This window comes from Acinonyx jubatus, chromosome A3, assembly GCF_027475565.1.
Source record: "Acinonyx jubatus isolate Ajub_Pintada_27869175 chromosome A3, VMU_Ajub_asm_v1.0, whole genome shotgun sequence".
In the NCBI taxonomy this organism is placed as follows: domain Eukaryota; kingdom Metazoa; phylum Chordata; class Mammalia; order Carnivora; family Felidae; genus Acinonyx; species Acinonyx jubatus.
Window position 1 is genome coordinate 57,894,915 of NC_069388.1, and position 27,050 is coordinate 57,921,964.

At 46.1% G+C, this 27,050-nt stretch overlaps 2 protein-coding genes across 7 annotated transcripts in view; both read right to left on the minus strand.

Annotated features, from left to right (window-relative positions):
* RPL31 (ribosomal protein L31) overlaps positions 1-27,050 on the minus strand; it is a 188,142-nt gene that overhangs the window by 92,139 nt on the left and 68,953 nt on the right. The gene's annotated exons all lie outside the window — the stretch shown is intronic.
* NPAS2 (neuronal PAS domain protein 2) overlaps positions 1-27,050 on the minus strand; it is a 158,373-nt gene that overhangs the window by 78,703 nt on the left and 52,620 nt on the right. For 5 of the 6 annotated variants that reach the window (XM_053200445.1, XM_053200444.1, XM_053200443.1 and 2 more), the window contains exon 2: positions 5,473-5,526. In XM_053200445.1, the coding sequence (XP_053056420.1) occupies positions 5,473-5,504 (32 nt within the window). In that variant the 5' untranslated portion in view covers positions 5,505-5,526. Of the gene's footprint in view, positions 1-5,472; positions 5,527-15,910; positions 18,006-27,050 lie in introns of those variants that run through there. The other variant, XM_027069306.2, reaches the window with a different exon arrangement.

Here is a 27,050-nt window from a genome sequence, read left to right on the forward strand (position 1 = left end):
TTAACAGTCACACAGGGAGAGTTTCACAGGAGCACAATCTTTAGCAACTTGTCACTGAAATTCTCAAAGGAATATTTAGCTTTTTCTGCAGAAAAGAAACATTTTCAAAATGGCGGACTTCTGCCCATCCCTTTTTCAATTTAAAATTTATTGAAATTATTGAAAGGGTTTTTAGTGAATTCTTCTCTACCTCAGATGCTCCCAGAGAATTTCTGGGTGTCCCTGAGCTAAGACTTTCCCAAGTTTTTAAGCCTAACGGGCATACAATTCTCTTTCTGACAATGCTTCTTAGCTGACCAAAGTACCCCACTAGGGTAGAAGCCAAGAGCCCCAAATAGAGGGAGGCCCCTTTTCCATTCTGCTGTTTACTGGGCCACAGTAAGAATTAGCATTCTGCCTGCGAGTACAGTTCTACTTTTTCCCTTTGTTTGGAATACAGAATCACTCATCTGGAAATTACAGGGTAATATAAATGAATCGTGTGTCCTGATACGTCTATATTCTTGCAATGCCTGCTGCTGCCTTAATCACCAAATAAAACAAACAGAAAGGAAGTCTCAAAAATGTTTTTACTATCATTTTTTTCCCTGTGTCGGGGCTTATGATGATATGCGTAACTCCCAGTCAAGAGCCTATGAAAGAAAATCACAGCAAAATTAGCAAGATAGGCTCCAGCTGGAAACATCAACATATACTGCACAGGGTCAGGATTTTCATTCTGCACTGAGCCTGTACACAGGGGCATCAGTGAGTGCGCCCGGAGCTGGAGTCCTCCAAGTGGGCTACAACCTTCATGGATCAGACTAGCCTTTCCTTTCAGACCTACAGAATTTACATGTAGAGAAATGAAACAATAAAATGAGGCCAGTCTTTCCTCTTAACCATATTACTCTCCACGAAAGAGCACTTGGCTGAGAAACAGAGCTTATGAATTGTGACCATCATCCTGGCTTAGCTCAACACAGACCCTGCAAGATATGATTTCTCCTTTACGCTTGTTTTCAAGAATGCCTCCCTAACTTGCCCCAAAATCCTTTGAGGGCAGGATGATGCTGTGTATCCTCCTCTTTATCTTCCTGCTGTTTAGTACATTTCTTAGTTAACCAACACTGATGGAAGGGTGTCCGAATGGTCTCAGTCATTGGTCCATGTCGACAAACTACCCTGGGGGGAGCCAGGAGGAATGCTAAGGCTAAAGCTTTTCTTTTTGCAACACTTGCTTCTGCAAAAGTGCATGGATGAGTGTCTCGGTTGCAGCGATGTTATCTCCCTCTTGCCTGGCCATTTTATCAGTGTTAAGACTGTAAGGATGAGGGTCAAAGAATAATAAAATTGTTTAGCTTGTGTTTGCAAACCAGCATCCTTTATTGAGAACCCCAAGCTATTTTGCCTGACATTCTTCATTCTTATTAACAAAAGGCAGCGATAGCTCTCAACTCACCACCCATCTTCCCTCCTGCTACGAAAATGCACACAATTAGGGAAACAAAACTTCCCAGCTGGTAGGAGTTAATGTAACTTTAACGAATGCTGATGAATTACTCATTCAATATTGGACAGAAGGAAGAGGCCACCATGAAAGAATTTCCTCTCTCAAGAAATGGAGTAAGTTGTACTTTACAATACTGCAAAGTTATAGAAACTGGCTTTCTTTGGAAAGTGAGGATTCATACAACACTTTCTGTCCCTACCCCTTGGGCACATGGTCGACCAAAGGGAGCAGCTTCCACTTACTGACTGTCAGGAGAGGTCGTTAGGAGCCCAGAACTCGAAATCATACCTTGGTTTGAATCCCTGCCTGCCACTTACTGGCTGTGTGATTCCAGGCCCTGGCTTTCTCAACTGTAAAATGAGGCTGGTAAAAGCCTATGTTGAGGGGGGTGTTGTGAGGATGAGAGAGCTTACGCATGTCAGCTGCTGCAGGCACACACTGAGTGCTTCATACATCTTAGCATTTCTTATTAGCACTGTGTTCCCTGCAGTGTGTGAGGAGGTGCTTACACGCAGCTGCATTTAGTTCCTCAGTAACAGAAGTTGAGTAACTCATCCAAAGACAGAAGGTAAAAGCGTCAGAAGTCAAAGCCAGGCCTGTCTCATTCCTAACTAAGCTGTGCACTTCCTGCCCCACTGCGCCACTTCCTGGATGACTCCCCCTCCGCCACACACACAGACACACGTCCCGCAAAACTATTAGAAAGGCATGTGCATCACTGGACCACAAAATGGTAAACTGTGCACCTCATTATCTAGGGATTCCAAATGTCTCTCGATCAGACTGTTTCCTTTTTGAGTTCATGGACCCTGTTTTTGGATTGTCCCTAAGGAAAAATAGCAAATAGTTCTGACACACAATAGGCACTCAGTGCTCGCTGGTTTTACACGGAAATTCGCAGAAGAAAAGTGGAACTGTATCCCGGTTCAGAATACTTGATCAAACAATCCGAACAAACCATGAATTGCCCAAAGCTTTGGAAACCTTGCCCAACATAGCGTGTCTTTTCTGGAGACAATGAGGGTTTTGATCTGAAGCTAAGCATTTCTAATCTTGTCAAAAAAAACTGTGTGAGTGAAAAACTACTCCTCTCAGGCCTCCAGGTGGGATTAGGGGAAGGGCCTCCCAATGCTGCTGCTACAAAACCTGCACAACCAGAGGCTTTGAGACGGATATAATCTTAGGATTATGGTTATTTCCTCATGGGTTCTCCCAAGTGTTATGAGGGATCCTGCATTATTACTGCTATTCTGGCAAACAGATCTGGGTATTGCCAAGCGTTCTAGACCTGTTTCCCCATCCGAGGTCGAGAGGGGGTGAGGGCCAGCCAGCAACCTCACTACCCCAGACGTGTGCCTGGAGACTCCCAAACGGGCAGTGTGAGAGCATGCGTGCCCACTTCCTCAAAGCCCCGTTGGGGGGGGGTGGTGGTGGTGGGAGTGAATGGAAAGAAACTGCATACGACCTGATTTATTTCTAAGAACTTTTAGCCAAGATTTTCTTGGAATGTCTCCATCGGTGACCCCTGAGAATGGTAGCATTTCATCTCCTCTGCATTTTGAGGTAAGCAGTGCAGTAGAGGGAGGGCTGAGGTGGGGGGGCCTGGGAGGTGACATTAACATGAGGATGGCAGCAGCAAACTCCCACGGACTCCGAAGTTACACCACGACACAGCTCTCAGTGTGGGCCTGCCAGACAGACTGGGTTAGTCCCTACATGAAGGGATTTTCTTGTAGTCAGGGGAATAGGACCAGAATCTGAGGTTAGGAAGCCTGTTTAACTTTAACGTCTGCCATTTGTGAGAGCTTTATGATGTTTGCCACGTTACTGAGCCTTCGTTTCCTCCTCTGTAGAATGGGGATAACAATGAAACACACCTCAGAGAACACTGAGATGACATGAGCTAACGCATAGAAAAGTACTTAGTGTAGAGGATTAGGACACACAAGAAGCACTCGGTGACTGCTGGCCACCCCTACCCATCTTTTCATGCTGCTAACCAAGGAGAATACCTTGTAAATGTATGAGAGTGTCCTGTATTTTCACACGTGTGTAACGATTAACACACATACACACACACGAAAGAGCTTCTTTGTGTATTTTGTGGCTGCCTCCCCAAATAACCCTGTCGCTGCAGGACAGAAATGATTGCCTAGTGTTGCAGGTGAGGAAGTAGAAGCGGGGAGAGGTGAGGGTTTGTTGGAATTCATCATCTGGGACAGCGCTGCTGTCTGCCTCTGCACACAATCCACAGCTACCTCAGAGGAAACCAAGAGGTCAAACACACAGAGGAAAGAACCGGAAGCCAGTCTGTCTGTGAGAGAGGGCAGGAAGATTCTATTCTTGTCTGGTCTGGGTTAGTCTATTCATCCACTTGTTACTTGGGACCACAGGGATTTTGTGACCCTTGAAGACTGTGGCCTAAGGTTTGAGAAGCATGGCTGTGGGGAGTCCTGTTTCCCAATGCCAAGGGAAGGGCATGTTCCTTTAGAATAAACTGAGGTATTATTTGAATTGTTGTCTATTCAAATTTTTATCAGAGAAAATTTTGAAACATGGAAAAGTATAGAGATAAGAGTATGATGAATCCCCCGTGCTGACCATCCAGTTTCGACAATCCTCACTCCATGCCAACCCCGTTTGGCCTACAACTCTGGCCATTTCCCCTGCTCCCTGATTTTTCTTTAAGGAAATACTTGGGGGAATTGACAACCAATACAGACTCCCTCTGTGTTCTGCAGATTCAGGTCTAGCAGGTCTGGAGTGGCTGGGGATTTGTTGTCTTCATGCCCACCACCCCTTCCGCCCCCAACTGGTGACACGGGAAAGACAGATGCCCCTCTCCCTGGAGATGCCGAACTGGGGGATCTCTGAAGACTGCAACATTTGCAAGTGGAGGATTCTGTAAGTGACAACCAGGCAGTGGGTTCTGTGAAGGGAAGTGGGCAATCCCTTCAGCCATGCAATTGTTCAAGAGCCTGTCACAGGGGACTGAAGGACCCGTCCCCTCTTCCTCCCCCCGCTCCCAGGTACACACACAACTGTGGGAACAGAAGGAGATGCGACTGGAGGGAGAAGGCTTGTCCTCGGGCCTGAGTGAAGACTTTCCCAGGAGAACACACTCCATTGCTGGGCCTGTCACTTGCAGCTTGATCATCTGTAGTCACCTACCAACCACCTCCATTCACCTGTGTCCTCCTCGTATCATCTTTATTTCCCTGAAGCCTGACATAGTAACTGCCCACGGGGGCAAACTGTGCGATGTTGGTAACATTTGACAGGTCTTTACCTTCAAAATATCAGCTTTAGGACTCCATTTTACCCACAGTAGGTAGTCAATCAATGCCCAGTGAAGGAATAAGCAAGAATAGGGTTATAAGAGCTCTGACATGCCAGCAAATGAACTAGGATTTCTGGCCAATACCACAGCGGTGCAAGGTGGCTACGATATCTCCAGGTGCAGGTGAGAAAACTGAGATAGGGTACATGGAAGCACGTAGCACATGAAGATGATTACTACGTGGTCAACATCTGGGAATGATTATTACTATTATTGTCCAAAGCCAGGCAACTCCCCACAGCGGAGCAGGGATTTGAACTCAGGTCTGCCTGGCTCTCTGGTCATGCTGCCTTGCTAAGCAGTGTCTGTGCTGGAAAAGCAAGAGCCAGCAGCCTCTCAAAGGAGACCCAAGTCACCAGGGTTAAGACATGAACATGTGGAAAATATAAACCACCTGGCAAGTCCCAGACAATGAGGAATTTCAGGATAAGGAACAAAATTGGGGGAGCTGGTCTACATTTTTTTAGTAGAGCACTACAATATTTCAAGGAGAGTAGGTACCAAGAACATGTCCCTAGTGGCCTGTCCTGCTGCATAGGACATGCACAGGATAGCTCATCTATGCTGGAAGAGGACAAGCATGTTTGAGCCTCATAGATGGCACAGAACAGACCAAGGCAGGGAAGATGCTCCTTCTTACCTCTTTGCCCTGTCTTTCTCATCTTCATCCATTAGATTTTCTACGCAGTTTTTCCTGCAAAAAAAGAACAGATGATTACTGTCTGCTTCTAGTCCTTTCTTCTAGGTCTTTCCTGGGGTCGTTGTTTTGCTCTGATCTAACCCACAAGTCTTAGCCCAGAGGTTCACAAACTTTTTGGTTCCAGCAAAACCCTTTACACTCTCAAAAATGACTGAGGATCCAAGGAGCTCTTGTATATGTATATGGGTTCAAATTGAAAAATCTTAAATCCCCAAGCACTCATTCTAGGTGTCAGAGCCATGCAGTCATAGCTTTCAAGGAGCTTCTAGAAAGGTTCACTGTATATTCATGAGCGTCAAAAAGGCAAATAATGTGTTTGTATTAGGAAAGCTGTTTTGACCTCCCGGACCCACCAGGGGTCCCCCAGACTGCACTTTGACAACTGTTGTCTACACCCGGCTCAAGGAAGTATCTGTTTATCTCAAACCTTAAACCTGCAAGGTGCCCATGACATTGTAAAGAACAGCATTTATCTATCTGGTCATTCAAATACACAGAGCCCTCTTACATGCAGCTGGGAAGAAATTGGGGCCCCAAAGGACTATAAGCTGTAGTCCTTCCAGGCATTTACACTTCCCTAGACAGTCAAGGCACACAGATGTGAAAAATTAAGTAACAATCCAGGAATGTTCTTGTAGCCCAAAGTCATCAGAGACTAGCTCACCGCCCAGAACCTGTACTCTCCTAGGCAGCCGGCTGGATTTCTTGCTGCCCCACAGATCTGGGTCCCTCTGTCACCTGCAGGCATGCTCGGACTCTTTATTTCCTTCGTATGTTTCCCAGGGTCCTGTTTGGGGAACCCCCTCCAGCCAGCTCTCAGAGCAGAAACACTCTCAGGGTGTCCACGAGGCCACAGCCTGCAGGGAGAACTGTAGGAGAATGATGCGGTAGCAAAGAGGGCAGAGTGGCTGAGATACGGGTGTGGACCCCAGGGAAGCTGAATCGCCACTGCCCACACGCTTCTGTTGTAAGAGGGTCTGAAGTCAGAACTCCAAAACCAACACTTGGCAAATGCACTAACACTCTCGAAACTTAAAGTTTTAGATAACCTTTTCCTGGGGCAAATGAATATTTCTAAGATAATTTGGTTTTGTGATCTGGGTCTGACAAGTGCACAGGGATGGGTGTGAGCTGGAAGAGGAGGAGGAATTCTAGCTACAGCCCTTGTTTACACACATGCCCCATTCAGTAAACGGAAAGGCATATTTTGGTGATAGACTTGCAAGACACGCCATTCGGCAGTTAAGGCTTGTATCGTAATTAAAATGGGGTTAACACATCTGCAAACAGGCATGTGCTTAATGTCTCCCAGATGGAATCTGTTCAAAGTTTTCAGATGTGAAAAATGCGGCATCAACTCATTTAGTGATGCACTACCCCAGGTCCCTGCTCTGAAGAAAGTGCTGGCTGCCCATGCGTCCAGGTCACGAGCAAGGACCCAGCCAAGCCAAGCCCTTCACCCGGTGCCCCTGGACAGAGCATGTTCTCAGGAGGGATGTGGGCTTCACACTGCTTTCCTGAGGTTCCGGAATCCTGTTTGGATTACTGGGACTGCTTAGTCATAAATGAAACATTTAGGAGTGACTAATAGCTATTCTTTATTGACCACATTTTCTCTGTTTTATATTTGTTTGTCCTTAAACATTTCCTGAATCCATGAAGCTGTGATGACCTATACCTCCTTCCTCTTCTTCCCCATCCCTCCTGTTGCCTTGACTGATTCCTGTCATCTGTCCCTTGTCTGTGCTACTCTGCTCAACTGTACCTGGTGAGACAGGGCCCCTAAGCCAAGTTCCTCAGTAGCACCTGCCACAGGAGCCCCACACTGAAGTCCTCACTGTCTTGTCACTGAGCCCATTGTGTCCCATGCCCTCCCCAGGTTTTTTTTTTTAATTAAATACACATGACATAAAATTGATCACTCTTACGTGTATAGTTCAGTGGGATTAAGTGCATTCATATTGCTGTGCAGCCATCACCACCATCTCCAGAAAGTCTTTGCATCTTATAAAATTGCAACTCTGTGTCCATTAAACACTAACTCCCCATTCCCTCTCTCCCCAGACCCTGGCAACCACCATTCCTCCATTCCTTTATTTTTTTTAAATCAATTTTTTTAATGCTTATTTTTGAGAGAGAGAGCATGTGCAAGTGGGGGAGGGGCAGAGAGAGAGGGAGACACAGAATCTGAAGCAGGCTCCAGCCTTGAGCTGTCAGCACAGAGCCTGACACGGGGCTTGAACTCACAGACCATGAGATTATGATCTGAGCTGAAGTAGGTTGCTTAACCGACTGAGCCACCCAGGTGCTCCCATTCCTTCCTTTTTAGGGCTGAATAATATTCTATTGTGTGTTTATACCACCTTTTGTTCATCCAGTCATCCATCCATGGACACTGGGTGGCTTCCACCTGTTGACTGTTATGAGTAGTGCTGCTATGAACAGGGCTATGTTCCTCCTGCCTCATGTTTTTGAGCCATTCTTTTACTTCATGATGTGCAGAAGCTAGACAGGGTCCAAAGGCACACAAGAAAAGGGGGAGGGTCAAAGGCAAGTAATGGAAGAGTAGAGAAGTTTAAGAGGTGACGACTATTCTTCCCAGTTGCATAAAGAGTTTCCAATGAAAAGGATTTTGAGCAGTTTGTTTTGTTTTTTTACGACCACACAGAGCCAGGGAAGAGAAAATGAGCTTAAGTGAAGGCAGAGGAGAGTCTGTCTGGAGCTGAGAAAATAACTATTGTTGTGATTAACCCCAAGAGTGAACAAGGGAGGGAAGCTATAGAATCTTTACTCTCGATAAATATATATTCTAAGTATGTTAGACGTTTATGAGATTTACTAGCCAGAATCCCAACAGGAAACAGGACTTCATTACCAAGCTGTGGGTGGGGTCTAGGGGAACCAAGAGGGATGGTATGGTTACCTAGGGTTGGTATCAGATGAGCTGTTACCAGCTCTGAGGGTGAAGGGACCAGAGGCAAATAGTTTGCCAAACCTGGAAGGAGGGTGTCATATAGGGGAGGCAGCATTTGGTGGAAGGATGCAGCCAGCATGAAGAAACCTTTTGAAAGGGGAGTCAAGGGAATAAATACCTCACTTCACTCTCCACCCATCCCATCGCCTGTTTGTGTCTCTTATTAGCTATACCACCCAGAAGGCTGAGGCAGGGAGGCCATGATATCATCCACGTGGGGAAGCCCCCAGTGCAGAGTGAAGGGTGGAGAGGTGTGAAGGGGAACAGGAAGGACACCCAGCATGCCACTAATGTTCATCTCTGAGGAGCTCTTCCAGTTCTGGATATGTCTGGATTTTCTGGAACACAAACTATTTGGAGTCTTTTAAAAACCTTTTACAACTGTCCAAATTTGAAGTATAGGCATCTACATGTAGAAATAATAACACTCAAGAAATAATAATACAATAATGATGAGAGGTGAGGAAGGAGAGCCTGGCAGAGAAGGGTCTTGTAACTATTTAAGCCACAAAATCAGTAACGATAGATTGTAACCCACAGAAGAAACTATTCAGGCGTCTATACTGTTACAAAGAAAGAAAGAAACAGGGGCAGGGGGACAGATCTCCCTTACAGAAGAATTCCAATTAATAAATGTAGAAAGAATATGGAAATAGAAAATCACCATCAGTACCCCATAGTAATAATTGTTGCAGGCAAGATCCACTGATGGATGCTTAAGTTAACAAGCAAAAGTTTGAAAAGACTCAGGATATCTGCATAGTTTAAAGCATTTCCCTCAAGGGTTGTCTGGGTGGCTCAGTCAGTTAAGCATCTGACTCTTAGTTTCAGCTCAGGTCACAATCTCATGGTTTGTGGGTTCAAGCCCCACATCAGGCTCCATGCTGACAGTGAAGGGCCTATTGGGTTCTCTCTCTCCCTTTGCCCCTCCCCCACTTATGCTCTCTCTCTCACTCTCTCAAAATAAACTTTAAAAAAAGTATTTCCCTCAATATATTTATTAATTACAAAGGAAAATGGTAACTTTATAAGTGGAGAAGGTTGGCAGATACTGCCTTCCCTACGGGTCACCAGTGTAAGTTATACCCACGTCTTTTGGTGGAAATAAGTGCTCATTCTCTTGGGTGTTTATGCCTAGGAGTGTAAGTGCTGTATCATATGGTAGCCATATGCTTAGTTTATTAAAAACTGCCAACTGTTTTCCATAGTACTGTACAATTTTACATTTGCACCAGGAACATATGAGAGTTCCAGCAGCTCCACATTCTTGCCAACACTTGGTACTGGTTTCTTACATTTGGTCATTCTAGTGGGTGTGTTGTGGGATCTCACTGGGATTTGAATTTGCATTTCCCTCATGATTGATGATACTGAGTATCTTTTCATGTGCTTTTTGACCACGGATAGCTTCTTTTGTGAGGTGTCGGTTCAAGTTTTTTGCCCATTTCCTTTTTCTTTTCTTTCTTCTTAAAAATTGGGCTTCTTTTTGTCTTCCTTGTACTGATTTATACATTTCTCTCTTCTGCATACACTACTTTGTCAGATCTAGAGATCAATTTGTGAACATCTCCCAGTCTGTGGCTGGCCTTTTTTCACTCTCTTGACGGCATCTTTTGGTGAACAGTTTTTAAATTTGATGAAGTCCAATTTATAACTTTTTAATTTCAAGGTTAGTGATTTTTGTGTCCTCAGAAATCTTTGTCACCTCAGTGTCATGAAGAATTATCCTGTTTTCTTCTAGAAGCTTTATCATTTTAGCTTTCACATTTAGATCTACAGTCCACTGCAAATTAAATTTTATGTGTGGGGTAAAAGCAGTCAAGGATCATCTTTTAATTTTTTCCTACAATCTGGACATTCAGTTACTCCAGGGTGATTTCTTGAAAAGACATTTCTTTTCCTATTGAATTGCACTGGCATTTTTGTCAAATGTCTTGTGTGATCCTATACATATATTAACAGAATCTCTATTCAGGTCCATTTATATACCAAGTCACTGTAGCAGACACAGGATAAACATTTTTTTTAAATAAACTCTATTTGGGGGCACCTGGGTGACTCAGTCGGTGAGCATCTGACTTCAGCTCAGGTTATGATCTCACGGTTCACGGATTGGAGCCCTGCATCGGGCTCTGCGCTGGCAGCTCAGAGCCTGGAGCTTACTTCCGATTCTGTGTCTCCCTCTGTCTCTTCGCCTCCCCCACTCATGTTCTCCCTCTCCCTCTCTCAAAAAATAAACATTAAAAAAATTAGAAAAATAAAATTTATTTTTAGAACTATTTTGCATTTACAGAAAATACAAAGGCATTATAGAGAGTTCCTTTATATCCTGTACCCAGTACCTGCTATTATGAACACCTTATATTAGTATGGTACATTTAGCACAATTAATGAACCATCACTGATGCATTATTATTAAACAAAGTCCATACTTTATTAATATCTTCTTAGTTTTTACCTAATGTCCCTTTTCTGTCCCAAGATCTCATCTGGAACACCACATTACACCTAGTCATCATGCCTCCTTAGTTTCTCAGACTCTGCTTGTTTTGGATGACCTTGACAATTTCGAGGAGTATTTGTAGAATGTCCCTCAATTTGAGTTTGTCCGATGTTTTTTTCTCATGGTCAGACTGGACATGTGGGTTTTTAGGAGGACATTCACAGGGGTAAAGTGCCATTCTTATCACTTCATGTCAAGGGTATTAACAGCATGTATCACTGTGGCTCTGGCCTTAATCACCCAGCTGAGGTAGCGATAAACTTATTTTTAAACTGCTTGTTAGTTACATTTACACATAGAATACACAGTGTTTTTCTTCAGCTTTCAGATACCCCTTTTCCAGATGAAGAATCTCTAAATTTAAAGTGGTAGATCCAATTATGAACCTCAAAGAAGTACAACGAATATACTATCTTCTCTGTTTTTAGACTTTGAGACATACTTATTGAACTTTCATCAGATTGACAATTGGACCCATTGCTTTAAACTTAGAGGCACTTCACCTGGAAACATATTGAGCATATTATTTGAAGACAGCGAACCTTCTGTGTAGGGAAACTTCTTCTCTTTCCCGACTCTGTGGCATCCTGTATTTGTCTATCTTTATGCCAGTTCTGCACTAGCTTAACTCCTCTGGTTTTACAGGGACTTCTGGTAGCAATGTAGTGTGAGCTTTCCAATTTTGTTCTTCTTATTTAAGATTCTTGGCTATTCTAAGTCTCTGCATTTCCTTGCAGATTTTAGAATTTACATTGTCAATTTCTATAAAATGCCTCCTGCAACCTTGATTGGGAGTGTGTTGAATCTAGAGAACAATTTGGGAAAAGCTGAATCTTAGCGACCTCGAGGCCTCTGATCCATGTACATGGCATCTCTCTGTGAAGAGGTAATGGAGTGCGTTCACTGAAGCAGGAACATGGTGTTCATGTGTGAGGGTGGGTTATTCCACAGGCATTCCCTGAGTGCCAGGGCACCTTGCGAAGTTCCTGTTCTTGTGGCTCTTAGATGGTGGGGGGCAGGCAGGAGAGTGGGGGCAAGCCACAAGCAAGTAAATAAGTAAATATCGTCACCTGCTTGTAACTGCTGTGGAGAAAAATACTGGAGACTCAGGTGGGGGAGGGGCGGCTAGGGAGTGCTATAGTGAGCTGGAGTCTTGCTCTGGGAGCTTTCAGAAGTCAATGCAAGTCCTTGCTAATAAGACCATATTTGACCATGACTTGAGGGAAGTGGGCCATAGGGATGCACACCAGGGAGACTGGACCAATTTTGGCTTTTGCTCTGAGTGAAAGGGAGGACACTGAAGGTTCTGATCTGAGGGGTGCGAGAGAACTCCCTCAGAGGACAGCTGTGATTCTGGAAAGAATTAAGTTTACACATGTGACAGTACCCAGCACAAGCCTGGCCCATAGCAGACACTCAAAAAAAATCAGGTTATCTTTTTTTGACAGCAAGGACCAGGCATTACCCATCTTTACACATGCCATGATGTCTGGACCTGCTCCTTACCCACATGGAGTGCTCAATAAGTATCTGAGGAATGAAGGAGAGAAGGAAGGGAGGGCGAGACAGGCAGAGAGGGAGGAAAGGAAGGTCAGAGCCAGAGCCAAACCCTATCTGAATTCTGATGTGATTGCCTAACACTGACTCCCACAAATTTCTCAATGATCATGGGTAATCCAGAATAACAGTACTCACGAAGTACATTTAAAGGTACAGCTATGTCCTAAAGACTAAAAATTAAGACAAAAACTGTCGTGTGTGCGGGAGCTATTAACTAAAGCGCTATTGGACTCTTTGGGAAGGGCCTCTGGCTCCCTCACCAACCTCAGCCACAGCAAACTTCTGAAAAACTATAATCTCATGTTATGTCCATCCAGTTCTATGGATGGAATGAGCTGGCTCTGGTTACCTCCCCTTACAAATCAGGAGGCACCACCCAGAAGGGCTGAGTGACCTGACCATGGACACAAGGACTGCAGGCGGAGCCCCCCCCTTGCCCCCCACCCCCACCCCGCGTCTCCTTGGAGCTGACTCAGGCATTTCACCCCCAGCCTACTGAGAATGTGTGGATCTCTAACTTCAGGGTCAGGCTGATTTAAATTTCAATTCCAACCCACTTGCTCTATGACCTTGAGCAAGTCCCTTAAACTTCATGAGTTTCTGTTTCCCTTACTCCTAAAGTGAAGCTGACACCCACCAGGCAGAGAGCTCATGAGCCATAAATGAGAAGTATCTCTGCACGCATGCATACAATAAAGGGCCAGCATGATGCCTGCAGCACAGGCCTCAAAGTGAGTCCTGTCCATCCCATGCCTGCTTCGCATAACTGTCCTAACCTTTATGTTCCCACTGTGGTGGTCCTGAGCCCCTGCTAAGGCAGGTAACTCCAGTATCATCTTTTCTTATCTTCACTTGAATTTCAATAAACACTCTGTGCACAGCAGGAAGGTCACTGCAGAGTGAATGGAGTCACACAGACCTAACATTTCCTAGAGATGCTCCTGACCAGAGAAAGGAAGGACTATATTGGCAGCAAGAGGTACGTACCCACAGATGGGTGCTCCTGTTCCACCTCCAGAGACCACCTGTGGCTGCCAGCAAGCAGGGTTGTGGAGACCACCCAGCAGGATGGGGTGCATAAAGCAAGTTGGTTCTGGCCCAGGAAGGAAGCAGACCAGTTGGAGAATCTAACCAAGCAAGGCCAGTGAGCACTGGCTGGACTCAGGAAGTCCCCAGGAATTATCAGAGAGCCACACCCACCGCAATAGGAGGCAGAGCTAGTGGGGCACACTGGGTCTCTGAGCTCCTGGGTCTGGCATCCACCTCTGGGAGGGGGAAAAGGCCCTGGTGGCCTGGAGTTGCCAGAAACCCTGCTTCCTCGGTAGCTCTTTGTGACCTAGGGCAAGTATGTGTGCTTCCAGGGTCCTAGTGCCCTTCTGGTGAGGTGGAGACAACAGCAGGGCCTCCTTGGTTGTGGGGTTGTAAGAAGAAAATGAGAGAATCAGTGAGAAACCCCCAGCACAGTCCCTGGCACATATAAGTCCTCAAAAATTTCTAGCTACTATTAAGCACCATATCGGTAATGATAATAAGTTAAAAGCTAGCAGTAGGAACTGGTACCTCAGTCTATACAATGTCTTTGAGCAGAGTGAGATTATTGTTCCTGTCTCCCAGTCAGTGTTGAAAACTGTGTGTGTAGGGGTATGTGTGTGTGTGTGTGTGTGTGTGTGTGTGTGTGTGTGTGGAAGCAGGCATGGCGGAAAGACAGACAGACATGCACACAGACTGCCCATGGTATCCAGTGATAACCCAGCAGAAATCTAGGTCATGAGGCTGGGGGTGGGGGGAGAAGGGAATGGAGCAAACACAGAATGACTGAGGATGTCCTCAAGAAATAGCTATTGCCTTTAATTGAACTGAAGAACACAAGTGAGTTCTGTAAGTGACATTTTCATTACCCAGGTGAAATTTCTACCCTAAGAGTTCTGGAGCATTCTTTCTCACAGCTACTTACTGCTATATAACTGATTGGAACTCTGGCCCCTGGTGAGCAAGGACCAGCAAATGGCAGTGTAACTCTTTTCTCATGGCACATCTGTCCTGGGTCCCATAGTGTGTCAGCAGCGAGATAGGAGACTAATGAATCATACAGGTGACAGGGACATACTTGGGGACTGGCAGCTCATTTCTGGGTCTCCAGAGAAGCCTACATGCAACATAAATGAAAATTATGTTATTCTACTAACGCAGGGGTTGGTTGGCAATCCTTTTCTATAAAGGGCTACCTAGTAAATATTTTAAATGCAGACCTTACGGTCTCGGTCTCTGCTGCAACTACTCAGCTATGCTGTTGTAGTGCAAAAGAAGCCATAGACAGTATGCAAATGAATGAGTGTGGCTGTGTTCCAATAAAACTTTATTTACAAAAGTAGGCTGGGGGCCAGACAGAGTCACTAGAATTACTACTCAGCCTTACTCTTCAGGGTCTTTAATTTCTAACTTTTTGTACAGCCACTATAGGCCCAGTGGGTCATTCCGTATCGCCTTGAATTTTCCTCCAACTGACTATTATAAAGCCTGTTGTGTTAAAAGGTCAATGATTTTTACAAAATAAAAGCATGACATTTTCCAACTGGCTGAGAAATGGTTTGAATTATAGACCCCAAGTTAGCTGGAAAATCCTAATATTCCTCCCTACCATACCAACCAAACCTGGTAAATATAGTTCCTTAAAAAGAAAAAATATTAAACACAAGAATGGGTTGAAATCAAAAGGGGCAATACCAAGCACATGCATCTCCCCCACTGACTGCAGTTTATTTACTGTGGATAGGGAGGGTGCCTTCTGTCCTCCCAGTCAGCCCCTGATGAGGGGACCTCATGTCGTTTTGGATTAACATCTTCGTCTTCCACGTGGGAACTTGATAATGATTTTTTCTCATTATATTTAAGAAATAAAAATACTTTGAAAAACAGTCACTGATGAACTGCAATGCTCACTCGTCTCCCTTTGTCCTCTGGGGGAGGCTAGAAAATAACTTCCACATTTTAATTCTTCCTCTCCAGGGAATGTTGTTTTGGTTGCAATGATTCATTTTCTGGGGGAAAAAATAGCTTTTCTAAAGGAAATGGGCAGTGGAAACCTGAGCGCTGCCTGCTCCTGCAATCCCAATTCCCCTCCGACTGAGAAATGCTCGCTACACTCTGGCACATCCCTCGACCTGGGAAATGCAAGGTGGACACGTCTGTCCTTAACCCCAGCCACTCTGGCAATCCCCCCAGGTAGCCGTGCTTCCTGAGCCTTGCCGGCGGCCTCACTGAGCCCTCCCAGAAACAACCCAGATGAGACCCCACCCCTGCCCCGACCTCAGCGAGCTTCCATGAACACATGAAAATTATACCACAAGCTTCTCCACGGTCAACGCCGAGGTTTTATCGGCCTGGTACCATCATGAGTCCCCCATGCAACGGTCTGATGATTCATTATTCAGGGAAACAGTGACATAGCAATGAAGGAATGGAGAGAGAAAGAAACTTAGTTATTGAACAAATTCACAATGACATCGTGTGGCCAGCAAAGAACTTCCAAAATAAGAATCATCTAGATATCTGGATGTTTAGGGTCACCCTAACATGAAATATTATTCTTGCAACCTTTGGAACTTAGGTTCCAATCACTTAAGACGCCTTTCAGAGGGCCCTTTATAAAGTGTAAACCTGAGTCAACTAGAGATTCCGATGGGTGACAGTGTGTGGTCAGGGTGTGGACAATAGATGTCTATAAAATTCAGCAAGAGGGGAAAAGGAGATTTATGAGTCATGTTCAGAGCTGAGTCAGTGAAAGCCTTTGTTGGGAACCACTCGTCAGCTGCCACAGACAAACTGAAAGGAGTCCACAAAACCCTGCTCCAGCCAGCAGCTCCCCTCCACATAACCGTGGGTCCTAAAGCTCCTTCTGGCCCAGGAAACACTCATCCAAATTGTGCCCAAGTTTGTAAGAAGAAGAGCAGAAAAAGAAGTCCATGAGAGGGGAAGTCAAGCTTGTTTTGGATACCCAGGCTGTGGACTTTTGGGCTTCCTATCAGAGCTTCAAATAATGTTTAATAAAAATGTGGGATGTTTCATGTGAACTGCTAACTGTGGGAGGCAACGAAATTACTTTGGGAGCTAACAGGATCTAGGTACGAATGTCCTCCGCCTTCTTCCTGTCACTTAGCATGGTGGCCTAGACACAGTCTCAGGAACAGCTAGCTCACCGCGAATGTGGGATGATGCCCACTTTCCCCCACCCATACGAGACCCAGGAGGGCAGCTCGCCCATGTAGAGCACTTAGCTGGGGAGAGCTGGGCAAGAAAGGTGAATTGCCTCCTTTTTCACAGTGCAGTGGTCAGAAATCATGACTTTGTGATGAGAGCGGCCGGACCTCCAGAGCTGCAAACCAAATGCCTCCCACCTCACTGGTACAAATGGCTTTACTTTGCATGGTCTTCTCTTTCCTCTCGTTGAAAGATTTTTCTTTTCTTTACAGTTTAAATGAAGAATGTTCTCCGTGGAAAGCCAGGGAGCACGTGCCCACCACTTATGCTAGGACAGCTGGGCCTAGCCAAGCTCATGGGCTGCAAAGAGCCCACGGGAGCACTCTTCATGACGTGAGACCCTATGGTGACTTACTGTATTTAATGTGTTCACTTGCACGGGTATCCATAAAGTTAGATCCTCTGATGCTTCTGCTGTTGGCTCTATGGTACAATTCAGCTGAGATTCATTCCCCCAGGGGAAATGGGTGCTGGCCTGCGGGGCCTTCCTCTGGGGTGGGGAATCCTGACAGGTCATCTGAGCCACCTGGACAGCCCTCCCCTCCTGACATGACTCTGGTTGTATCTGGTGCCTCTGGTTGGGAAATGGGCCTTGATGGCTAACATCCAGACGTGTCTAAGCAAGCAGAGGGTGGTCTTGTGCCTTGGGCAGTGTCTGTCTCTCTGTCTGCTCAAAGTCACTACTCCTCTTGTGGGTGCAACATCTTGCATGTGCCTCTGTGGGCAGGCAGTGTGGAGACTGAGCCACAATCACCAATGTCACAAGGGGCCTGGTGAGGGGGCACCCCAAGGAGAGGTCCAGCCCACCAACAGAAAGCAGCCCCTGACTAGGGAGGGCAGAAGGAAAAGGGGTGCCCCACCTCCCCAATGGACAAGTGGCATTCATGAGATGTAAGGTAGCCACGACAGGAATGTTCTGTAGAAACAATCCCATGTCTGGATGCCCCACCAGCTTTGGCTGGAGGACGATTTCCAACACAGACTAATGTCCTACCCTCTCTCGCTGGATGCCTGCCTTCCATTTTCTCTTCCAGAAACACACAGCCCCTTCCACACACGGAGTCTGAAGAAAGTCCTGCCCTATGGACGCAATAATACACATGAGAGGTAAGATGAGATGCAAAAACAGACCTAGGAAGCCCCCAGTCCACCCAAGAGAAGGGGCTCGAAGCACTTCCACCAGGAAGATGTTGGCCAACGGTATGGATGATCACTGCCTGAGACAGTCTTGCTCATCAGACAAGCAAAGAGTGTGAGCAGGTCCAAAAAGGCCTGACTTCTACACCATTTAAAGGCCATTTGGGTTTTTCCCTGGCAGGACTAGAAACCTCCAGTTTTCTCATTTTGTACATTCAGATATTCATGCTGTAAATTAAAGGCATTTTTGATCTCTCTCCTTCCATCTAGCCAGCTAACAGTGAAGAAACTGCAAGAGAAAGTAATGAGAAGTCTATTTTTTTCTTTTTTCAAACAGAGTTTGAATCCTCTCCTCTTATAAATGTCTAATGAAGCGACCCCAGGAAATGCACAATGTACCCGATGGTCTGACTCTCCCCTGGGGGCAGTGGCTTCAATGTGTCCAGGAGAGTTCCAGACACAAGCCCCACTGTGAGGACGGTTCAGTCAGACAGGGCTTTGCAATTAGAAAGGGCAGGCCCAGGACATCTTCCATAAGGCATTTTGCGATGCACAAAATACAGGAGGAATTAGTGAAAAACCGTAAATCGCTAGCTTCTGGCTTTCTCATATGTCAGCTTATTTAATCATGACTCTCTGATCCTACGATTTTCTTCCTTAACAACTCTAACAGACACTATCCTACGCCCACAAGCAGCAATGCAGCAATATTTCAGCAAAGAATAAAGGCAGTAAATACATGTGTGTGTTTGGGGGGCATATATACACCCGCTAGTGCACACTCCCCTCTGCTCAGAAGATCTACTCCACGTTCCTGAGCATGGCATCCCCAGCTTTGGATGACAAACTGCCATCCATGGTCAACTGTCCCCTCCTCTGTCCCTGTCCCCTGACACCTACACTGGCAACACCAGCCTCTTCGTCCCTCCAGCCTTATCCATCCAAGGTCAGGGAAGCACCCCTACCCTGCCCCACCTCATTATAATCTCTATTTGTTTCTGCGGTGCCTTGGCCTTACCCAGTCAATCCCTGCACCAGCCGCCTCTTGCCACACACACACACACACACACACACACTCACACACTCACATGAGAAGGAAGCCCCGTCAAGGGAGGACAAACACAGTTCCCAACTTCTCTGCATCTCAGCAAGCAGAGGTTCCTGGGGCTCAGTATAGGTTCTCGCTACAGGAGATATGGTCGAAGGGCTTCCATTGAGAAATCTGTTTTTAAAGTTTGGAAGGAAGCCTTGGTTCCCAGCAATAATTCACCATAATGCAGGATCTCCAGGAGACAGGCTGAATCAGGATGCAGGATGCCTTGCGCTCAGACCCTGTCCCCACGTCACCTTGGGTGCTGGGGCCTAACCCTTTAGACTAATGGAAAACAGGGCAAACAGATTAAACCACGTTCACCCAGAAGACTGCCATCTGTACGACTCGGAAAGCTCCTTGCTCTGCCCAGCCCCTCTGGACAACGCTAAACAGGCTTAGCCTGCTGTGGGCAAACAGGAAAAGTAGGTCAGCTCAGCAGCACCGTGCACTGTGTTGAACTACTGATGTGCTGCGTCCTCGGGGAGAGGGGTGTGCCGGCTCGCAGCCCAGCCTGGGGGTGGCCCGGGCCGGCCTCCAGGGGGCAGCCAGGCGACCCAGGTAATGGGGAAAATTCAAAGAAAGCTTGAGAGATGGTTCTTTAAAAAAAAAAAAAAGCCAAGACAAACAAAACTGCCTAAAAAGAACAGCGTGGACTGACACCCACTACCATTTCCCTGCCTTCAGAGACAAATCGATTCGTGTTTTTCTTCAGTGAAATCAGCTGCTTCACCTGCAGAGGTGCACAGCCCTGACAATTTGCAAGAACACTGAGGCCAATGGTGGTGGTGCTGAGGCCACCCTGCTTGGGGGCGTCCTCCACCTGACGCTTCTCCCCCCAACTCCCCCATGAATCCTGGTGATCACCGGACTCTTGCTGGGGGCAAGGACAGACTTGCGCCAGCGGCGCCAGAACCCCATGCTGGAGAGGCAGTCCTGCCGCTGTTCCCATGTTCCCCGTGTTTGGTTCAGCCTGCAGCTGTGCAGACGAAAAACCACCGTCCGGGCTTCTTGGGCTCAGGAGCTAGACAAAGCACCAGACACGCTGGGGGAAATTCCCCTGAGGCCCAGGTGATCTACCCTACTTCCAGGAGCCTGAAATCTGGTTTTCTCAGGAGGGCCCAGCTCAAACCTGGAGACTGATGCTGGGGTCCCAGAGGGCCAGGTCCTATTCTCCAGGACTCCCAGGAGGGACAGGACCCTAGTTCAACCCTGAAATAGCTCCCTGGTGCCCCCAGAGCAGGAACAAACAAAAGTTAGTCTGGCGGGGGGGGGGGGGGGGGGTTGTCTCAGAGAAGTTTCTCCACAGAGCAGTGGTCGTGTATCCCAAGCCAGGCTGTGGTGACATAATCTGTAAATGCAGATATGTATAATTTTTAGAGGGCCTTCTTCTAAAATGCTGAGCATTGTTTCCTCTTTATTTCATTTCTGTGACAAAGGTGTTACAAGGTTTTATCAATAAACTTTTTAGAAACATTCAGATCTCTGGGGTGCCTGGGTGGCTCAGTAGGTTGAGTGTCTGACTTTGGCTCAGGTCATGATCTCACAGTTTGTGGGTTCAAGCCCTACATCAGGCTCTGTGCTGACAGCTCAGGGTCTAGAGCCTGCTTTGGATTCTGTCTCCCTCTCCCCTGCTCACACTCTGTCTGTCTCTCTCAAAAATAAACATTAAAAAAATTAGAAACATTTTTTCTAAAATGTTTCTAAAACCCACAACTTTGAGAATGTTCGCCCACCCTCTTTCAGAAACAACGTTATGGGAAAACTTCTCTTTCACATTTTCAGAACAAAAGGGCAGAAAGAGTGTCCTTTGGCCTTTGCAAATCATCCCTTCCTTCCTTCTTCCTCCTGGCCCTTGAACATTTGTTCGCTACTTACTCAGCACATAGCTGTGCCCTGGGAGCCCCGCCAAAATCGAAGAGATGAAGATCTGCTGGCAAAGAGGCAACAGGGCAGGAGGATCCTGTGTTCAAAATCCACCTTCACAGAGCAGTTGAGACAAGGACACAATAGCTGTAAACCGCCTAGAATGTGAGCCCGATGAATGTTAGCTCAGGTGGTAGTTCTTGTTACATCAACCCTAGGAGCCATTCAAAAGGTGCTATTCCACATTTAAATAACAGATACTAATCATGGACATCAATTAGTCTTATTTTTCAATTGCAGCTACCAGGAAACCAACACAGCAAGTCCTTTTAAAGGTCCCTCGCAATCCCAAAGGTTCCTGTACTAGGAGACTTCAGCTTGCATAACAGTATTTTCCTGAAGAGCTGGTGATAAACAACATTTCTGCGAACTGAATCATACTCTAAATGTGTGAGTGGCTCAGGGCCCACGCGCTGGAGGAGTGCAGAATCCCACCCTCACTAATGACCCTTCTGCAGGTGCAAGGCTCATCACCACCAATTAGTCTGCTTAACAAAGTATCATACACTTGCTTTCCATTAGGCCACAACTAACTACATTTTTTTTAACTCTGTAATTCAGGGTAAAGTTGGGGGAAGTTTGGATTCCTTTTACGGTTTTAAATAATTAATTTTACACTTTTAGCCAAATTTAACACAGTTGAAAGTGAAACGCTGTTAAAATACACTGAGTACACATTAGTCAAATCTACTCTTCAATGCATTTATTATTATTTATTCAATGCAGCCGCAGCCTCTCAAAATATGTTTGATTTACTTGCTTAGTTAACTAAGTAATTCAGTATATTTAATGGTGTTACATTCTTATCTTTACCTATATTAAGTCATGTGGTTTTCAACCCCTAGAAGATGCTAAATTCTCGAGTCTATGAAAAAACTATCAGATTCTTTTTTTTTAAATAAAGTTTATTTATTTTGAGAGAGGGAGAGAGGGAGAGAAGGAGAGGGAAAAAGAGAAAGAGAATGAGAGCTGGTAAGGAGCAAAGAGAGAGGGAGAGAATCCCAAGCCGTCTCCGCAATGTCAGTGGTTTAACTGGTTCAACACTATTTTTTTTAAGTTCATTCATTCATTCATTCATTCATTTAGAGAGCATGTGAGCAGGGGAGGGCCAAAGAGACAGGGAGAGAGAGAGAATCCCAAGCAGGCTCCACATTGTCAGTGCAGAGCCAAATGTGGAGCTCGAACTCACAAGCTGTGAGACCATGACCTGAGTTAAAACCAAGAGTTGGATGCTTAACCGACTGAGCCACCCAGGTGCCCCAAAACAATCAGATTCTTTAGAACAACAGAACTGAATAATTATTGCAAGGTCACACTAACATTTTTGGAGATTATAAATGTAAACAAATAAATTTCATTTTTGTAAGCTTATTTGAAGGAGAAGAAAGTCAACTGACAAAACAAAAGGAGATGTCTGGTTTGAATGAAAACATTTACAAATTTTCCCATTGTTTTCTGAGGGAGAAGCAATGTATATTCATTGCAATTCATCCCTTCTTTCATTAAGAATAAAAAGGTAAAGGATCTTAGACAAGTTTTCATTAAAATCAAGCTCTCTATTATATGTATATGTGTGTATATACATAAAATTAAATATATTTAATTACAAAAATAAAATGGCAATAAGAAGTATTAAGTCCTTCCTCCTTCTCCTAGAAATATTTCCTCTTTTTAACCTATACTCTCATTTGAGATTCCTTCCTCCTTCACGTGGTTGAAAGTGTTTATTGTGCCTTGCTCCAGAGTAAGAAGCCTAGTTCACAGCTATGTCAGAATGATACCAGGCCAGCTCCCTCTGGGGGGGTGGTCTGTCTCTGGCCATACACTGGCAAACACTTTGAGGTTTTAAAAAAATGATATTAACAACTACATAGCCTTTCTTAGCCATCATCACAAGTGAGGATTTAACAACGTATGGGTGTGTGTGTGTGTGTGTGTGTGTGTGTGCGTGCGCGCACACACATGCGGTGTTCCCATATGTTGTTGCATGGCAACACAGTAAGATTTACACCACTGTGAGGCCAAGCATCCCAGGGGTGGGAAGAGCACGTCCACATCAGAGATGGGATTGTGGTGAGTTGTCTGAAGCATATGCTTTCCTCTTTCTGTGGTCTCTTGGTTTGCTTTCTGATAAGTTCCTAAGTGCTGTACAGCCACAAGGAGAAGATTGAGAGTGTGACTTGAGTATAGACAAAGAGGAAAGAAGTGACTTCAGGAAGAATCGCTTCATAGAAACTTTAAAATGCTGAAAACTATAGTGGTTTCATGCGTAAGCAAGCAGTGTGAATAATGACCCATGGAGCTGTAGCCACAGATCTGGGTTTGGAAACCAGAATTCAGAACCAGGGTCAAGTTCTGTCAAGCACTTGCTCTGCCCTTGGGGGACTTTTAAGGAGCGGGATGAGGAGAAAGGAGGCCAGAGCTGGGCTCCCCATGGAAGGAGCTGCTCTTCTTTCTGCAAATTCACAAAATGCCTCAGGGCTGCACACCACCCTCTAAGGGGGGACCGGAAGGCTGCTCTGTGTGATGGGGCCTAATCAGTGGGAGGGTATAATCAGAAGATGTGGACTGTGTGGGGTTGGCTCCGTCATTGACCAGCTGGGGGACCTTGAGAATCAGGTGATTCCTTTTTTGGACTGGTTTCTTCCTTTGGTTAAAATAAGAAATAACTTTGTGAACTATGAAATGTCACATAAAAATGAGATCTTCCAACTATTTGAATATTGTCATTTAGCCCATGTTCTATTATGGGGAGGTGTCCATACAGATGACAAGGAGGCAGGGTGAGGAAGGGGGATAAGAACCCATGAGAGTAGACACCCTGGTTACAAGACAGCATTGTCCATCTATGACTGTGCCATGGTGACGAATCAAGGCTATGTATACTCTCTTAACCATGGGTACCTAAATGCTTAATATCGTGAAGCATGTGGCTACCTGAAGTTCAGGTTTATGCTGCTACTGTGTGTGGCTCTGACATGCCTCTCTGCAAATGAATAAGACGTAGGTCAAAGACCCATAACACTGTCAGGTGCTGATGTTCTCAGCTGGGAACGACTAGAGTATGAATCTATTCTGATCCTGTAGGGCCTTGCTTGCACCACCTGTGACCGAGTTTGCTGATGGCTTGGCATAAGCACAATTACTGATGACAACATCCAGCCCCGGTGGATCCCAGCAAGTCCTTTGTTTCTTGGATTAGGGTCAGTTAAAAAAATTAATCTTCTATCTGAAAGTTAGTATTAAAGAAGGAAAATGGCAATACTTGTGGGTTGTCTATGCTGTGGTTTCTGGATGCAAATTCTTCCTCCAGTTGTTTTGATTCCAGTCCACTGTAGACTCGGGTGTCCTGTAGGATGCATATCTATGTTTGCAAGTTTAGGGCACACATGACTCCAAGTGATTTCCCATTGGTTAGGCTGATTTCCTTCTCTTACAGATGAAAGCAACTTCTACTTCCAAGACTGTCTGACTTCACACTGATTTCTCCTCTAAAAAGGAATTCAGATAAACAGAACAGGCTCCTCCCCCTTCCCAGCCCAGGAAGGAATAGGCCACCGGAACAGTCTGCTAAACACTTACAAGTTTCCACAGAGAAAGAATGAGAGTGCGTGTACATGTGTATATGTGACTTCATACGGGCAAGACAGAGGGTCGCTGTACCACACAGCTCTAGAATATAATGCGAACCATGCCTCCTCCATTTGAGATGCACGGTAGCCCCTTCCTGCTATCAGGATAGCTCCAAGAAATCAGCCTTTACGGAGTTTGTGAGATCCCACAGCTGTTTCTTTAAAAAATCAAGGGAACAGGTGATGGTGGTCACAAAAAGCTACACATGCGGTAAAATGACAGCACGATTCACACACATTATACCGGTATCAGTTTCTTGGAGGTAAGACGTAGCCACTGGAACGGGCTGGGTGATGGGTACATGGAACCCGGACTGTTTGCAACTTCCTTTGAGTCTATGATTATTGCAAAATAAAATTTTTAAAAGGCAAGGGACCAGCAAATGACAGCAAGAGCATTGAGCAGTGAGGAACTACCCAGCATCAAGCCCCAAGGCTGGGGATGGGTCCTCCACTCTCTCCAGGCCCTGCCTCCAGTTAGTTCAGCCTGGGGAAGTGCCCTGCACCAACACCTCCGAGGTGTGGAGAAATGGGACTCCCTAATCTGTCTCTCTGCGTATTTATGCTGGATGCTACCAATACGAGGACAAGAAAGCCATTATTCAGAGATTTCAGATGTTACCTGTTTTGCTTATACTATTTAAAAAAAAATGTTTGTTTAGTTATTTATTTAGGGAGACAAAGAGGATTCCAAGCAGGCTCCATGCCATTAGTGCAGAGCCTGATGTGGGGCTCGAACTCAAGAACTGTGAGATCATGTCCTGAGCCAGAATCAAAAGTCAGACGCTTAACCGATTGAGCCACCCAGGCGCCCCTATTATTTATTCTATTGTTTGATCTTCCAGCTCCTGGTTTTACCAAGCATTGCAACACCTGGAGCCTGTAGACTTTCAAAGGGTAACTCGGCAATAAGCCTTGCTGCAAATTCATGTGTTTAGGACAAAGCACTTTAAGTGTAAAGAGTTCCCACGAGAAGCATGGTGACCCTGGGTGGCCAGCGTGGCTTTCTCCCGGACCTTCCCTCTAGCAGCCACACTTCCATTTCTCATCACACTGAGGTGTGGCCCTGTAGGGTCACTGAGATTCTTCAGTGTGCCCCTGCAGTAAAGAGAACTGGAGCCTTCAGCTGGCCCGTCACCCAGGCCATGGGACACTTATTCCCTTCCATCTTGGGCTCCACAGGGCTGCTCCCCACTTCACTAGTGAGGAATCCAGAGCAGAGAAGGGGTAAGAAGTTCATGCAGCCTGCAAGTATCTCACTGATGTTAGCTAGTCGTGCTAGTAACAATACTTCCCAAACCAGGAATATTAGTACTTGGAAGGGGGCTTGCTGGCCCCACCCTTCTGCTCCCCAGCAGAAGGGTGGTGCCTCCACCCTTCCCCACCTCTGGGGGAGGCACAATGTATATTCATCCTTGTCCCCACCCTCACCAGAACCTTCTTCAGCGTGGCCCCCTCATCACAACATAGAATATCACATAAAGTCGTGAACTGAGACTGGGAAATATAAGTGTGCCCGGGGAAGCTCCGGTGCGTTTGGCACCTGAGAGTTTGATTCGGCAAAAGGGGCCCTGCATTTCCTCCATCTTTTGTGTCTTCCTCCTCAGCACATCAAACATTGACTCAGCCTGGGCTGCGGGCAAGGCCTCATGGGCAGCTGGAGGGAGGTGTGCAGGCAGCCAGGGATGAAGGACACAGGCCCTGGGGGGCCTGGTGGAGGACGCCCTTGATTAGGCACCAGGAGACTAGCACTGCCAGCAACACCTGGAGGGAGTGAAACCTTCTGGGCCTCAACTTCCTCATCCAGCAAACAGCAGTGCGTCACCTGCCCTGGTGGCTACTCTTGATGGTTCAGGAGATAAAATGAAAAAAGCAGTTCAAAGTGTTTTGTAAATCAAGGTCTACAGCAGCTTAGCAAACTCAAATGTACATATGAATCACGCTGGAGTTTGATTAAAGGGCAGATTCTGATTCCGCAGAGGGTCTGGGGAGGGGCTGAGATTCTGCATTCCTAACCAGCACCCTGGAGCTGCTGAAGCTGCCCATGGAGTGTTCACACTGTGCGGTGAGGACCGCCAGGCATGCGAGGCGACAGTGTCCTGAAGACAAAAGTACCTGTTGGGATGGAGGGATGGCGGGAGGGATACCAGTGGTCACCTCTTCCACCTAAGGCAGAAGGACACCCGGGAGCCTCCGTCTGATGCACCCAGGGTGGAGAAGCACTGCCATAGGCTTGCATGCCATCCATAGCACCCGGGGGAGGGCTGGTTAAGTCTTCTTTATGGAGAGGGGGGAGGGGACTTGCTACTGTCTCTAGCAGCCTCTTCTACTTCCTGTTAATTGAACTCATCAGAAATTCTTCCTATTGAGCCAAAATACCACTGCCCCCCATCTCCTCCCCATCCCGGGGCTTCTATTCATTTCTTCTTGCTACATGTC